The sequence below is a fragment of the Triturus cristatus genome, chromosome 4_1, assembly GCF_964204655.1.
Source record: "Triturus cristatus chromosome 4_1, aTriCri1.1, whole genome shotgun sequence".
In the NCBI taxonomy this organism is placed as follows: Eukaryota; Metazoa; Chordata; class Amphibia; order Caudata; family Salamandridae; genus Triturus; species Triturus cristatus.
In genome coordinates, this window is record NC_140585.1 from 14,243,591 (window position 1) to 14,261,062 (window position 17,472).

Consider the following 17,472-nt stretch of genomic DNA (forward strand, 5'->3'; position numbering starts at 1 on the left):
GTTACCGGAGAGCTTAGGCAGTGTTCTGCAGGGCAATTCTCGCTTTCACTATCCCTCCTCTGGCATTGTTCCTCTTCACTTTCATCTATGCTTCTAGGTTTTCCTTTATTGTTATAAACTTCCTTGTATACCTCTACTCCTCCTCCTCCTCTTGCTTACTTTCCATTTCACTCTCTTATTCTCACCATCATCTCTGTTTTCCCCTATCCATCTCTCCATTCATCACTGTAGTTTCTATTCCAACCAACATATTTCTAACTTCTACTTTTTCTAAAAATGGATCATTGAAACTTAAAGAGAGCACATTTCTCACTGATATTCTTAACACCGAAAATAAAACAGCACTTATTTAGCAGTACCCATACAAAATCAAGATAGAGATATTTACCGATGTATGTATGTGACAGTGTGATTCTTTTGAATGATTTATTCATTGGTACTGGATGGTACAAAATAGAAGATGAAGTCATACAACATCTGTCAAAGACATTTTAAATCACATTTTGTAATGGACAAGTCCTAGAAATTATTAAAGTTGTGATTAAACAAAGAAACAGTATATACAATCCCCCTACAGCCTCACACCTAATACATTTGTACTCTTATATATGTGTCCTGCCTAATAGAACATGCTGTGCAATTAGCTATAAACAACTCACTACTTCAATCCCCTTCTGCATAAACACACATATTACGGTTTCTTTACTGTTTTTTTTTTTTTACCTTTTAATAAATATGTTAATATAGGTCTGTGTTTTGAACACTTAAAGCTGTTTGCTTCTATAGGCTATTAGTACAAACACCACTGCACAACTTTTCACAATTCACTAACTTGCCATTCCTTTCAAATTTGGATTTTTCATTGTAAACATCTAGTTATCTGTCTTGTACATTTATTACATTTAACAAAGAGCATACATTCCCTTGCTTTACAGGAAATCTTTATGATTATTTAAACAAATGTACACTTAAAGTTGTAAAAGTGAGACTTTCTTCATTCAAATAAGCTGTCCAAAATGCAACTTTACTTCATTAATGACTGCCTTCCTGCAACTCTTTTAACACTATTCTCAATTACTATAAAGACACCATATTTTAAAGCCAGACCTTTGGCACGGCCAATGTTTACATTTGCTACTGAGGTTTCATCTTGGCTCCCAGACTGTAGGTCTGCACTGATTATGTGTTTTGTGTTACCTCAAACCATAACAGATCTCTTTTAATCATACACTGATCATGTTGACTGGCAATATTCAAAAGAGACAGTGATAGACTCAAAAGAAGGATTTTCCTAATCTCACACTGTGCATATTTTCAGATTTTTTTTGCCAAGTACCACAAAAATCAGGGCCTTGAACTGACTTTTTAATGCTAAGTTGAAACAAAATTAAGGGTTGTGAAGCTGTCAGCTGACAAAAGAATAGCCAAAAAACTTTTACTGCAAATTAGTAAGTTTCTAGCTTCTTTCTGAAGGCAAGGGACCATGCCTCTGTGCGGGGGCTGGATTCAGAAAATTCCTGTCTATTTGTATTTATGTGCGAATATGTGTACATACATTCAGACTGGAGCTGTAAGAAGCAAACTCTCTCTCTATATATATATATATATAGCTGTTGGTTTCACTGGGGGGCAGGGTGGGTGGAATGCCGAGCACAAGCAAAGCGGTAAAGTGCAAGCATGAAGAACAATGTATAATATCCTGTAGACAACATGGTGGCTCAGCAGAGATCTTCAGCTGTAAAATGCTGCTCAGTGAGCCAAAGGAGACTCCAGAGGTCTTGGAAAATGGAGACGGGATTCTTAGGACTATATAGTACTCTGATGCTCAATGAAGGAGGAGCTTGTGGACAATGTAGCATAAGAACCCTGTTTAGGTAGTTCCCATAGCCAGGTAGGTATTGTTATTTAGTAGATGTACATGGACAAGAGACCAGGCTGATATATTGCCTTACAAAGTAGGTACAGCCATAGATTACAGAAGTTATAATATTTCTGTTGAGAAAGATCAGTGTAAGTAAACTGTAAATAAAGCTCTGTTTGGTGGATCAATGCAATATATTTACAATAAAACAAAATGTGTATAAACTCAGACAGTTCCAAAGTCGTGACCCCATAGTTTGGATTACTAACAACAGTTTTGCAGACTTGAAGGCTGAATGCTAACATTTGCAAGGACTTTTGGTTGGGAGAGTTAATTCTGACATCGGGAAGATTCTCAAAGCCGATGTCTGCAGTGGGAATTGGATTGTAGGTTTTATTTCTTTGCTGAAAGTTTCATAGGCTGGAACAGGTCGTATATCAGTAAGGGTGAAATTACAGATTCTGCTGACACCTCTTAAGGAGGATACTTTTTCAGGGCTGGAATCTCAAGGGGGCTTTCTTGCCTCCTCATTTGTCGCAGTGCTCCTGAGTTCCAAAGTTTCTTAAAGAGGTATCTCTCTATGAGAAATGTCTGTCAGTTTGAGTATAGTCCTTACTTCAAGATACTGTTTGTAGTAATGGTGATGGAAGATAACTGTAAGACGAATGTCAATAATTATTTTGCATATAGGTATCTCTGGAGTCATTACCCCGGAAGTACCTTTATATCACTGTGGTTTATATCAGGAGTCCGATTTACTTCACAGTTAGGTTGATAAGTATACTTTTTAACCGCTTATATATGTATGCTATATACATTACAATGTGGCAGTAGCCACTGTGTAGTTAGACACGAATCAGAGTTTCCATAGGAAGATTGTGTTTGTTTTGCTAATAACTTTGGCACGGGTTGAGGAATCATCATAAAACTTTCCAAACAAAAAGTTAATTCCTCAAATGTTTAGGGGTGGCCTGTAAAATGGGGGGGGGGGGCAGAGAAAAAGGGGTGGGTCCCAAAACACTTTTCTCCTATGCAATTTCCATAGAAAAAAAAGCGTGCGATTTCTGATTTTATGTAAATCTGAGCTATTTTGTAGAAATTAAGCTTAAAAAACAGAGAAATCAAGTCGGTTGGTCGCATGGGACTGCAAATAAAACCAAATAGAGTATTTTGATTGGTCGCAATGGGTCAGTCTTCCTCCATCAGCCGGCTTGGTCCCGCGGGACTCAGCAGTCCCATGGGACTGAGCGCTCTCACTGGTTGGCTGAAAGAAAATGTTGCGGCTGTCAATACAGACCACAGAAGCTTGATCCAGGTGTCCTGGAACTTAAACAGAAAGTAAGGGCGCAGGGTAAGGGGCCCTGACCCAATGGCCTCTATGGGGCAAGGGGGGGTCAAAATAAAACATTGTTACAGCTCCCACAAGAGAACCGTAGGACCCGGTGTGGCCCCCATCATGTGGTCCAGCAGGACCCAGCACTGCCCCTCCCCCGAGCTCCTATAAGTGCCCTGATAGACTGATTTTTTTTTTTTATAAAAAAGGAATATGGGGGAGGTCAGTGAGTGGTTGCCCAACAATAGGGGCTTCTCTGTGTGGGGGTGGCTGGGGGTATTTGGGCACTGGGCATTTGGTCTTTTGCAGTGGGGTATACCCTTATACCCTACCCATCCCTGAACCTTAAAAACTGCATAGTACCCCTATACACTAGCTAGGCTTGAACCCTAAACACTCCTTTCTACCCAATAGACTACCCAGCTCTGAACCCAAAAACCTCCTTACTACCCCTACAAACATTTCATAATTGAACACCCCAAATATTGCTTGCTGTCCCTTAACAGTACCCATCCCCACGCCTTGAAACCCCCAGAGTCCCTAAATGAACTTATAAATATAATATATAATTAAAATATATATTTTTAAATTGTTAAAATAATTCCTATCAGAAAATATTAAATAATCACATTAAATGTTATATATTACCTTAATTTAATTATTTAACCTCACATAATATTCAACAATTAAATTTAAATGACAAAATACTAATACAAATTATAGAAACATATCTCTAACAATATAAATGCCTATAAGGGAACCTTTCCTTTTTCGGTTATTCCTACCTTGGTTTTATTAAGTACATGTTAAAACACCTCACAGTTTAAACAGGTGTAAGTCTTCGAGATGTAGATGCCTCAGCCATTCAAATCTCATACCACATGTGTTTCCTCACTTTCCAAACCACAACTTTTGCCAGTTGTGTTGCTGACCTCATTGGTATTAACTGTAGTTTTCTGCAGTATTCCTTTTTCATTTGTACTCTCATTGTTTTGAGGTTCAACGTTGTCCTCTTGTTCCTTCACGGTTAGTGTCTCTTCGTTGAACAAATGTGTCCGCTGGTGTCTGGTCAAACTTGACGACTGACTAAATCTCTTCCCACATTTACTACATGAAAATGGCTTTTCTCCGGTGTGTATTCGCTGGTGGTTGGTTAACGTTAATGCCCTGGAGAACCCCTTCCCACACTCAGGACATGTATGTGGCTTATTATCATTGACTGTGTAGATACTTTGATCAGTAAATCTGTTTTCAGACTCAGACGGAGGGTAGAGTTGTTCATCGGGATTGGTTTCTCCAAGCTGGTGTGTTTGCTGGTCTTCAGTTACGTTTGAGTTACTGCTGACATTCGTCCCACACTTGGTGTTCGGGGGCGGATTATCCCCAGTATGCACTAGTTGGTGTCTCTTTAAGCTAGAGTTCCTGCTGTATGTTTTCCCACACTCTGGGCATGGGTATCGTTTCCCTGTGTGCTTTCCTTGATGTCGCTGCAGGGAGGAGAAGTCCTTGAATCTCTTCTCGCACTCTGTACATGCGTATTGTTTCCGTCTGTTTTTTTTAGGTCTCTGGAGTGATAAATCATTCAAGCTTTGCCCACTTTCAGCAGGCTTTAGGTCCTGATTTGGGACTAGCGATGGAGATTTAGTGACATTAGTTTCAATATTTGCACTTGGGGGCAGCTCTTCTTCAATGGTACTTTCTTGTTGATGTGCTTCCAATAATTGTGGGCCAATTAAAACATTCTCATTACAAACCGATGTTTTCTTCTCTATGTTTGTTTTCTGATCAGTGGCTGAAAAGTTTTTAAAATATTTTCCCAATTCAATAAATGCGGCTGAGTTATCTCCAATGTATGCTCGCTGGTATTTAATTAGAGCAGATGGTTTGCAAAAACTTCTCCCATATTTAGTACAAATACATTTTATTAATTTCTTCTTCGCTCTCTGCTTCATCATGTTTGGCCGAGCGGTGACACTTTGTCCACTTTCAAGTTGAATTTGTATGTTTGCCGCAGATATTGGAATAGTCTCCCTTTTGCTGATTTGTTCTTGTTCAGGAGACTGAACAATTGGATTTTCACTGTTTTCTGAGAAAGGCACTTCCATTTCATGTCCTTCGGAGAAGCTGTCTGGATTTTCTACTGTCTTTTCAGTATATTCTTCCTGTGAAATGAGGGTTTCACATTCTGCGTTTATGGGGTTCCTGTGACTGTCCTTCTGATGCTCCTGTGAGCTCACCGTTGTCTCCACATCGCAATCTGAGTCAACACGCCGCTGCACATGTTGTGTAAAGTTTGCTGGTAGAGCATCTTGCTGAACTCGAACCGACGGTCTGGTGACATCAGAGCGTTCTTGAGAACAGACACAAGGTTTCCAAAGCATGCCACTTTCAGCTCTGCGGAGACGAGCTGCTAACCAGAGTCGTTTCATTCTGTGGTCCTTTCAAAAACTCAGGCTATGCAAACAATGAGGCTCAAGCCACTGTCAGGTGTGAAGAAGAAAAGTGTAACTATACTACTATAAAAGGTGAACTTCTAACTGTGGAAAGAGGGACAGACAGACCATGTTCAAAAGTTATTTACATCCAGTCTGGGAACATGAAGCTTTACCTGCTACCAGTCAGTCTGATACTCAGTTTAGAGGGACTGCTTAAAAAGCGTCTAAGAGGCAGAAACAGGGAGTTACACTAATGTCCAGCAGTCACTTAGGTGTAGACTAAAGTGACAGTTTCTGTAACCTCTGGTTGTGACTCTTGAACACTTCACCCTGGGAGGCGTCGAGGCAATGCTCTGGGTTATACAGGCTCAGGACAAAGAATAAACACAGAAAGGAGTGCAAGAGTGAAAAGAAAAAGCTTTGTGTGTTGCAGGATTTAAGTCTTCCTCATAGATATGGGAGAGACTGTCACTTACAACGACGGCGCACCAACACCCGGACCGGGATTGTAATGTATGACGTGTCCATGATACTGTGAAGAGGGATTGCAATCCCAGGTCTGCAGAGGTTCTCACCATCTGAATCACTCTTGCCTGGTTCTTTTACCAACCATGAGTGAACTCCTGACCATCTGTCTCACTTGAGAGGTCTGATGTCAGGGGTTTTCCTCTTTCTGAATACCAACCGTCTCTATTGCTGTCTCTCGCAGATGTCGGCTGGTTCATGTATTTAAGCATCCTCTTCAGTTTAAATCATCTCATCATGGCTCCAAGGTTCTGTTCACTGTTGGATAGAAAGACATTTCAATTGACCTTTAGAACAGACTGAGTGAAACACAGAATAACAATAATATAATAATAAAATCAATTTTCCATGTAGGCACCTGTGATAAGGAACAATACCCTCCTAACCAACAACAATTAAGGACAAGAGTTTAAGATGCACCTCTTCAAAGAACACTAAATCACAATGCATTAACAGTCCACAACTTAGCTGCCTCTCCTATCACTCAATGACTGAATGCCTGCTTCTGATCCTGCATTTTTGCTAGGTTTGCGCTTAATACATACCACATTTGTACATATATTCCTACATACATACATGCATACACACATATTATAAAAGGCAATACTCCTGGTAAATTAAACTAAATATATGCATCACATCCCTTCAGATTATCTAAACTAGTTTAAAAGTTCACTTACTGGATGTCTGCTCTGAAGAACACCCCCACTAAAGACTACTGTGTGATACAACCTCTGACACACTGAGATACAACACTGCAGGTAGAGTATTGAAAATGCCACTCCTGATGGTCCCCCAAGGTCAGGCGAGGTTCTCTTAGAAGAGGTCTTTAGGCAGCAGCGTCGCCTAGTCTACCTTCCCTCCAATGGTTTCCCAACAACAACACATGTATTACTAACATTAACGACACACATAGATAGGCCTCTGCCTTAAATCTACTCGCTATCAAGCCAAAGAAGTGCCCTTCTCTGGGGGCCAAAGCTCCCTCCACAGCATTGAACCACAGAGTTTAAAAACCCTGGTCTTTTGTAAGCATTGCATGCTGACTCAAACTTCTCAGGATCTGCCCCACACTATGGATCTCCTTCCCTCCTGCGCACTGAGACCAGAATTAAACAAAACAAAATCTCCAATCAGCCATCACCCAACTCATTCCTTTTCTTTCCATTGATATGAAACTGAAATTACATTTTCACTCATTTCCTTGTCTTTGGGATTTTCATAGATAGCTCTTGCTGTTTTCGCTTCTTCCACCCCGCTATTCCTGCTCTTTGTCTCCTATATCTATTTCTTTGACATACTGCATCAGGTCACATTCCTGATCCCACTTGCACCTCCTCGCCTCTCCTACTGAAAAAACATTTGTGACCACCGCACCACCCTTAAATGTCAGCTATAGGCAGATGCACCAAAGCCATTACACAAGAGATTATTGTTGCCCTCAAATTTACAATTTGCTAACATGTTGCAGTTGTGTTATGCATGTGTCACAAAAACTGGCCAAAATTTGTAATCAACATTAAATGAAATCTGGGTACATTCTTGTTGTACTGAACATCTTTCTGGTGCTACGTATGTATGAGCACATGCCATGTTAAGTATGCTAACGGGATAGTGAGAGTATTTGGGCTTATGAGGTTCAGTGAATTTATCAAAACTTGGTATTCCTATATTTTTTTGTGATTCTTGAAGGGACAGGTAAATCACTCTGAGGGGGATTAAAGTCTGTCTTGCATTACGGATGAAGTAAGGTGAAGAAGAGAAACAGCTGAGGTCTGAGAAGAAACATCTGTCCAGACTGTATCACAGGTTCCAATTATACCATAAATCTGGAAAGGAATCCATCCATACAGAGGAGGTACAGAAGTCTACGGTGGAGAGTCTGGAGTATGTTGACCACTCTAGTTCAGTTCCTCCTCATAGCAATGTAGGGCAGAGAGGGCCAGGAGAGCAGGGTAGGATAAGCCCCTACCCAACATCAGCAAACCTGGCTTAGGATGGGCAACGAGAGCAGGTCTTTTAGTAGTCAAAGCCCAGCAGCAGACCATGCTTGGAAGAAGAGAGAAAAAAGGATGCAAAGATGTGTAATATTCTGCAGACTACCTAGAAATGTGTAATAAACATAAGATACTTACAACTCCAGGGAAAGAAAGTTGAAAAGAGCTGAACCATACAACCCCTGCACACTGCGGTGATCTATAAATCAAGGAACCGGTGATCCCTTTTTTTTCTTCCTTTTAATACAAAGTATAGAGATGGTATCATCAATTTAAAGATATGAAGATTATGTGTGTGCATTTGTGTGCTGAAGGGTATTGCAATTTGTTTCCTTCTACTGCGGTTAACAATTTCCATTGTTCAGCGTGAACTTACGTTTTGAGTTACCTTTCATAATTATGAGGCTGTGGACCAATTCTAAGTGTTTGTGGACGGAGCAGGTTTAATCCACCCTTCTCGTACAGGATATGTAGATTAAAGATAAGTAACCCCTTGCCAGTATTTCTTGAGAGGATGTACCATAGAGGGAGCAAACACTTACCTAGCTCTATGACCCTGGGCTGTATTGTGCTTATGATGGGCAGGGATTGTGCTGAACGTATACTGCTGTCACAGGATGATGTTTAAGTGTGACTTCAGCCAGACGCACTGTTCTAGCAAACACTGAGCTGTGTGACTCATTGCCCCAGGAGCCATCTCCTCGCCCCCTGTCGTGTGACAGGACAACCACGAGACGATGACTTGAGTGGAGAGAATGATGAGAAGAGTTGATGCAACCAGGGTGAGGTTGGGAGACACCAAGGACAAGGCAGCACCCCGGCTACCACCCCCTGCGCAACAGATGATAAGAGGCCTTTATTTAGATGGGGCGAGTGGGGTCAAAGACAGCACAAGGATATCTGTAACAAAACATTTACCCCCGAGCTATCTTAACTAGGGTACAAATGTGACATCTAAAATGGCATGCAGCACTCTGGTTTATTAAACATCTAAGCTACTTTAAGTACTGATACTGTGACCGTTAGTTTGGCCACATCAGATAAACAAACCCACAGAAATCACCACACTTCAGTTATGTTACCCTTGGAAATATAAACATGATATAGCAACTGCAAGATGAAAATACACACACACACCCCTAAAAAGTTCAAACAGAGGCAGAATTACAATGTTAAAGAAAAAGAATAAAGAATTTTACAAAAACTGCTATTTAAACCCCATCTTCTGGCCCTTCCACAAACTTGGCACACCCAGAAATGTGGAGCATTCTTCTCCGAGGAAGACGGCAACCCTACCTGCAGACCTTCGGAGAACACAGGGAATCCTGGTTAGAGCCCCTAGCCAGAAGCATCACCATGGCACCAAGAGACAGGTACCAACACTGAGTGTGATCAATGCTTCTGAAATAGGAGTATAAACTCCCTCCCTCACAAAATAGGTACAGCACACCATTAAGCCTCACTCACAGAACCGGTACAGTCAGTCACTAAAATGCGAGTTTCCCTCTCTCACAGAGCAGAGACACCATGTACAGCGTGGGCAGAAGTGCAAACTTCCCTCATCCGCAGAACAGTCACGGCACGATAACAGCAGTGGAAGCTTCCCTCTCTGACACTACAGCAGCAGTAAAAGCTTCCTGCTGTCCATAGAAGATGCACCGCACAGTAACAGCAGCGGAAGCTTCTCTCCCTAACACTACACAAGCAGTTAAAGCGTCCTACTGTCCGAAGAACAGGCACGGCATGGTAACAGCAGCGGAAGCTTCTCTCCCTGACACTAAAGCAGCAGTAAACGCTTCTTACTGTCCACAGAACAGGCATGGCACGGTAACAGTAGCGGAAGCTTCTCTCCCGACAGTACAGCAGCAGTAAAAGCTTCCAACTGTCCACAGAACAGGCACTGCGCGGTAGCAGCAGCGGAAGCTTCTCCCTGACACTACAGCAGCAGTAAAAGCTTCCTACTACCCACAGAACAGGCACAGCACGGCAACAGTAGCAGACGCTTCTCTCCCTGATACTACAACAGTAGAAGAAGGAGCAGAAGCTTCTCTCCCCGACACTACAGCTGCAGTAAAAGCTTCCTACTGTCCACAGATCAGGCACAGTTTGTAACATAACAAGGGTACCCCTAATCTAGTTTCCTATCTTAGGGTTTTAAAGTAAATACTACTGAAAGAATATATATAGGAAACAATTATTAAAATGAATGTGGCGATATACCAATAGACCAAAATCCAGAGTCAAGTATAACTATCACACTTGAAAGTTCAATTAACAATTCATTCTTTAATATTTTTGTGAAGTTATATACTTTTTTTTGGTTTTTCTTTTTCCTTATTTATCCAACACAATATTCATGTACGTAACATTATGGCTTCCTAACACAATATAACAGAATTATACAGGATTAATTCATAATTTACAATTTATCAGACATTAATGTTTTCTATTTTCAATCGTATTGCAAAATATCATACAAAATTAATAAACCTGGCTATTTTCATCTATTCCAGTCTACGCGCGTTTCGGCGATCAGCCTTCCTCAGGCAGCCATGATATTCAAGAATTCCTGATTGGTACTGAATGTATCTGCTATCAAGGTTCCCTCTGCGCAACAGATGTTCGCTATATTTTTGGTGGCGTTTTGAATGACCGCGTACTATATATCCATACGTTGTTGTAGAGGTTGTTCTATTAAGGCAACAAAGTTGTTGTACGCGTCTTATCGTGTTGTTCTAAGTTCAGCTGAGAGGTACAATTAGAGTGACTCCCTTGAGAACCTGCAGCGTGTTTACACGGGTTCCGGTCTAGTCGGTTGTTTTTGTTTCATGCCGCTTGTGTCATCTTAGTAGTTCAGTCTTTCAGCGACGTATTTGAAGGTTAGTGATCGGACTCAGCCAGACCTCGTCTTCAGAGTCCTTTCTCCCCGTTGCCAGCCAATCATTAAGGTAGAAAGGTACCAGCACGGTAACAACAGCGGACGCTATTCTTCCGACACTACATCAGCAGGGAAAGCTTCCTAATGGCCCAGAAAAAACACTGCACGCTAACAGCAGTGGAAGCTTCTCTCCCTGATACTACAGCTGCAGTAAAAACTTCATACTGTCCATACAACAGGCACGGCACGGTACCAGCAGCGGAGGTTTCTCTCCCTGACACTACAGCAGCAGTATAAGCTTCCTACTGTCCAGAGAACAGGCACGGTACGGTAACAATAGTGGAAGCTTCTATCCCTAACAGTACAGCAGCAGTAAAAGCTTCCTACTGTCCAGAGAACAGGCACAGCATAGTAACAGCAGCGGACGCTTCTCTCGCTGACACTACAGCAGTAGAAAAAGCAGCGGAAGCTTCTCTCCCCGACACTAAAGCAGCAGTAAAATCTTTGTACTGCCCTATAACAGGCATGGAACGGTAACACCAGCCGCAGCTTCTCTCCCGGACACTAAAACTGTAGTAAATGCTTCATATTGTCCACAGAACAGGCACAGCATGGTACCCGCGGTGAAAGCTTCTCTCCCTGGCACTACAGTAGCAGTAAAAGCTTCCTACTGTCCACAGAACAGGCACGGCACAGAAACAGTAGCAGCAGCTTCTCTCCCTGACACTAGACAGTATTAAAAGCTTCCTACTGACCACAGAACAGGCACTGCATGGTAACAGCAGCGGAAGCTTCTCTCCCTGACACTAAAGCAGCAGTAAAAACTTCCTACTGCAAACAGAACAGGCACGGCATGGTAGCAGCAGCGGAACCTTCTCTCCTCGACAACAGCAGCAGTAAAAGCTTCCTGCTGTCCACAGAACAGGCACAGCACCGTAACAGCATCGGATGCTTCCCTCTCAGACACTACAGCACCAGTTGAAGCTTCCTACTGCCCACAGAACAGGCACAGCACGGTAGAAGTAGTGGAAGCTTCTCTCCCTGACACTACAGCGGCAGTAAAAACTTCCTCCTGTCCGATTAACAGGCACGGTAACAACAGCAGTGTCTTCTCTCCCTGACAGTACATCAGCAGTAAAAGCTTCCTACGGACCGCAGAACAGGCACAACGCGGTAGCAGCAGTGGAATCTTCTCTCCCTGACACTACAGCGGCAGTAAAAGCTTCCTCCTGTCCACAGATCAGGCACAGCACGGTACCAGCAGCGGAAGCTTCTCTCCCTGACACTACAGAAGCAGTAAAAGCTTCCTACTGCCCACAGAACAGGCACAGCACAGTACCAGCAGTGGAAGTTTCTCTCCCTGACACTACAGCAGCAGTTACAGCTTCCTCCTGTCCACAGAACAGGCACAGCACAGTAAGAGCAGCAGAAGCTTGCCTCTCTGACACTACAGCAGCAGTAAAAGCTTCCTACTGCATACAGAAAGGCATAGTAACAGCAGTGGAAGCTTCTTTCCCTGACACTACAGCAGCAGTAAAAGCTTCCTCCTGTCCACAGAACAGGCACAGCACAGTAACAGCAACGGAAGATTCACTTACAACACTACAGCAGCAGATAAAACCTGCCTACTGCCCACAGAACAGGCACGGCAACAGCAGTGGTATCTTCTCTCCCTGACACTACAGCGGCAGTAAAAGCTTCCTCCTGTCCACAGAACAGGCACAGCATGGTACCAGCACCGGAAGGTTCTCTCCCAGACACTACAACAGCAGAAAAAGCTTCCTACTGCCTGCAGAACAAGCACAGCATAGTAAGAGCAGCAGAAGCTTTTCTCCCTGACACTACAGCAGCAGTAAAAGCTTCCTACTGCCTAAAGAACAGGCTCTGTAACAGTGGCAGTATCTTCTGTCCCGGACACTACAGCAGCAGTAAAAGCTGTCTACTGCCCACAGACCAGGCACAGCGTGGTATTAGCAGTGGGAGCTTCTCTCAATGACACTACAGCAGCAGTAAAAGCTTCCTACTGCCCACAGACCAGGCACAGCACAGTAACAGTAGTGTAAGCTTCTCTCCCGACACTACAGCAGCAGTAAAAGCTTCCTACTGTCTACAGAACAGGCACTGCTTGGTAACAGCATTGGAAGCTTCTTTCCCTGACACTACAGAATCAGTAAAAGCTTCCTCCTGTCCACAGAACAGGCACAGCACGGTAATAGCAATGGAAGCTTCTCTCCCTGACACTACAGCAGCAGTAAAAGCTTCCTACTGCCCACAGAACAGACAAGGCAATAGCAGCGGAAGCTTCTCTTCCTGACACTATAGCAGGAGTAAAAGCTTCCTACTGCCAACAGAACAGGCACGGAACGGTAACAGCAGCGGTACCTTCTCTCCCCGACACTGCAGCAGCAGTAAAAGCTTCCTCATGTCCACAGAACAGGCACAGCACGGTAACAGCAGCGGAAGCTTCCCTCTCTGACACTACAACAGCAGTTAATGCTTCCTACTGCCCACAGAACAGGCACAGCACGATAAAAGTAGTAGAAGCTTCTCTCCCTGACACTACAGCGGCAGTAAAAACTTCCTCTTGTCCGCTTAACAGGCATGGTAACAGCAGCGGTATCTTCTCTCCACGACACTACAGCAGCAGTAAAAGCTTCCTACTGCACGCAGAACAGGCACAGCACGGTAACAGCAGCGGAATCTTCTCTCTCTTACACTACAGCGACAGTAAAAGCTTACTCCTTTCCACAGAACAGGCACAGCACGGTACCAGCAGCAGAAGGTTCTCTCCCAGACACTACAACAGCAGTAAAAGCTTCCTACTGTCCGCAGAACAGGCACAGCACGGTAACAGCAGCGGAAGCTTCTCCTTGACACTACAACAGCAGTAAGAGCTTCCTACTGCCCACAGAACAGGCACAGCACGGTAAAAGTAGCGGACGCTTCTCTCCCTGATACTACAACAGTAGAAAAAGGAGTGGAAGCTTCTCTCCCCCCGACACTACAGCTGCAGTAAAAGCTGTCTACTGCTCACAGAACAGGCACAGCATGGTAGCAGCAGCGGAAACTTCTCTCCCCACCCTACATCAGCAGTAAAAGCTTCTTACTGTCCACAGAACAGGCACAGACCTGTAACAGCAGCAAAAGCTTCTCGCCCTGACACTACAGCAGCAGTAAACGCTTCTTACTGTCCACAGAACAGGTACGGTACGGTAACAATAGTGGAAGCTTCTATCCCTGACAGTACAGCAGCAGTAAAAGCTTCCTACTGTCCACAGAACAGGCACAGACCTGTAACAGCAGCAAAAGCTTCTCGCCCTGACACTACAGCAGCAGTAAACGCTTCTTACTGTCCACAGAACAGGCACGGTACGGTAACAATAGTAGAAGCTTCTATCCCTGACAGTACAGCAGCAGTAAAAGCTTCCTACTGTCTACAGAATAGGCACAGCACGGTAACAGCAGCAGACACTTCTCTCCCTGACACTACAGCAGTAGAAAAAGCAGCGGAAGCTTCTCTTCCCGAAACTAAAGCAGCAGTAAAAGCTTTGTACTGTCCCAGAACAGGCATGGCATGGTGACAGCAGCCGAAGCTTACCTCCCTGATACTACAGCTGTAGTAAAAGGTTCATACTGTCCACAGAACAGGCAGAAGTTTCTCTCCCTGACACTACAGCTGCAGCCAAAGCTTCCTACTGTCCACAGAACAGGCACAGCACGGTAACAGCAATGGAAGCTTCTCTACCCGACACTACAGTAGTAGTACAAACTTCCTACTGCCCACAGAACAGGCACAGCACGGTACCATCAACGGAAGGTTCTCTCCCAGACACTACAGCAGCAGTAAAAGCTTCTTGCTGCCCACAGAACAGGCATGGTAACAGCAGCGGAAGCTTCTCTCCCTGACACTACAGTAGCAGTTAAAGCTTCCAACTGCCCACAGAACAGGCACAGCGGTAACAGCAGTGGTATCTTCTCTCCGTGACACTAAAGCAGCAGTAAAAGCTTCCTACTGCCCGCAGAACATGCATGGCATAGTAGCAGCAGCAGAATCTTCTCTTCCTGACACTACAGCGGCAGTAAAAGCTTCCTCCTGTCCACAGAACAGGCACAGCACGGTACCAGCAGCGGAAGGTTCTCTCCCAGACACTACAACAGCAGAAAAAGCTTCCTACTGTCCGCAGAACAGGCACAGCACGGTAAAAGCAGGGGAAGCTTCTCTAACTGACACTATAGCAGCAGTAAAAGCTTCCGACTGCCCACAGAACAGGCATGGTAACAGCAGCGGAAGCTTCTCTCCCTGACACTACAGCAGTAGAAAAAGCAGCGGAAGCTTCTCTTCCCGACACTAAAGCAGCAGTAAAAGCTTCCTCCTGTCCACAGAATAGGCACAGCACGCTAACAGCAACGGAAGCTTCCCTTCCCGACACTACAGCAGCAGTAAAAGCTTCAAACTGCCCACAAAACAGCCACAGCATGGTAACAGCAGCGGAAGGTTCTCTCCCAGACACTACAGCAGCAGTAAAAGCTTCCTGCTGCCCACAGAACAGGCATGGTAACAGCAGCGGAAGCTTCTCTCCCTGACACTACAGCAGCAGTTAAAGCTTCCAACTGCCCACAGAACAGGCACAGCACTGTAACAGTAGTGGAAGCATCTCTCCCTGACACTACAGCAGCAGTAAAAGCTTCCTACTGCCCGCAGAACAGGCATGGTAACAGCAGCAGAATCTTCTCTCCCTGACACTACAGCGGCAGTAAAAGCTTACTCCTGTCCACAGAACAGGCACAGCACGGTACCAGCAGCGGAAGGTTCTCTCCCAGACACTACAACAGCAGAAAAAGCTTCCTACTGTCTGCAGAACAGGCACAGCACGGTAAAAGCAGGGGAAGCTTCTCTCCCTGACACTACAGCAGCAGTAAAAGCTTCCTACTGCCCGCAGAACAGGCATGGTAACAGCGGCAGAATCTTCTCTCCCTGACACTACAGCGGCAGTAAAAGCTTACTCCTGTCCACAGAACAGGCACAGCACGATACCAGCAGCGGAAGCTTCTCTCCCTGAAACTACAGCGGCAGTAAAAACTTCCTCCTGTCCGCTTAACAGGCACAGTAACAGCGGCAGTATCTTCTTTCCCTGACACTACAGCAGCAGTAAAAGCTTCCGACTTGCCACAGAACAGGCACAGCGAGGTAGCAGCAGTGGGAGCTTCTCTCAATGACACTACAGCAGCAGTAAAAGCTTCCTACTGTTCACATAACAGGTACAGCACGGTAACAGCAGTGGAAGCTTCTCTCCCTGACACTACAGCAGCAGTAAAAGCTTCTTACTGCCCGCAGAAAAGGCACAGAGCGGTAGCAGCAGCGGAATCTTCTTTCCCCGACACTACAGCGGCAGTAAAAACTTCCTACTGTCCGCAGAACAAGCACAGCACGGTACCAACAGCGGAAGGTTCTCTCCCAGACACTACAACAGCAGAAAAAGCTTCCTACTGTCCGCAGAACAGGCACAGCATGTTAATACCAGTGGAAGCTTCTCTCCCTGACACTACAGCAGCAGTAAAAGCTTCCTACTGCCCACAGTACAGGCACAGCGCTGTAACAGTAGTGGAAGCTTCTCTCCCTGACACTACAGCGGCAGTAAAATCTTCCTCCTGTCCGCTTAACAGGCATGGTAACAGCGGCAGTATCTTCTCTCCCTGACACAACAGCAGCAGTAAAAGCTTCCTACTTAAAACACGATAAAGCTTAAATTCCTAATTAGAAAGGAGTAGCTGCATCATGTTTCATATCTTTGGAATGTTAATGATAAATCCTCTTTAGTGGTAAAGTTGGATTGAACATTAATATTTAAAAAATGTCACTTTTAGAAAGTGGACATTTCTCTGCTCTTAACTTAGCTCTAGGTTTCTGCAGCCTCTCTCCAATACACATCTGGGCTGGGTGACAGCTACACTTGGTGCATTCCCTCTAGACAGCTACAAACACAGGAAGGGTGGGTGTGACAGAGGACTCATCTGCATTTTGATAGGGTTCCTGGGCAGGAAGGTGGGAGGGAGCTGACACATATCTAAATAGGTTATGTCCTGTCCCCACACCAAGGACTGATTACCCCCACAGATAGTTTCGCACACAGAGCTGGAATGAAAGGGGACCTGTACACTTCAAGGAGCTGCTCTGAAGTCACCCCAACTTCAAAGGCAAATTTGGGTATAAGTACTGGGGCTTTGCCCCTACCAAATCAGTACACTACTCTACCTGTAAAAAAACTGCTCAGAGTAAGGACTGCTGTTCTACAAGGATTGCCACGATGCATGACTGAGTGTTCTAAGGAATTGCTGCATTGCTGAGCTGTCGTGCTGCCTGCTGATCTCTGCCCTGTACAATGAATGGACCCATCTCACTAGAACCTAGAGTGACTCTAAGGGCTTGCTGGCTTGCCTCTTGT

At 44.5% G+C, this 17,472-nt stretch overlaps 1 protein-coding gene across 3 annotated transcripts in view; it reads right to left on the bottom strand.

Annotated features, from left to right (window-relative positions):
* Positions 1-445: 445 nt before the first annotated feature.
* The window catches only part of LOC146839312 (uncharacterized), a 62,069-nt gene continuing 45,042 nt past the window's right edge, over positions 446-17,472 (bottom strand). For all 3 annotated transcript variants that reach the window (XM_085651335.1, XM_085651334.1, XM_085651333.1), the window contains one exon: positions 446-6,412. In XM_085651335.1, the coding sequence (XP_085507461.1) occupies positions 4,067-5,623 (1,557 nt within the window). In that variant the 5' untranslated portion in view covers positions 5,624-6,412 and the 3' untranslated portion in view covers positions 446-4,066. The remainder of the gene's footprint in view (positions 6,413-17,472) is intronic.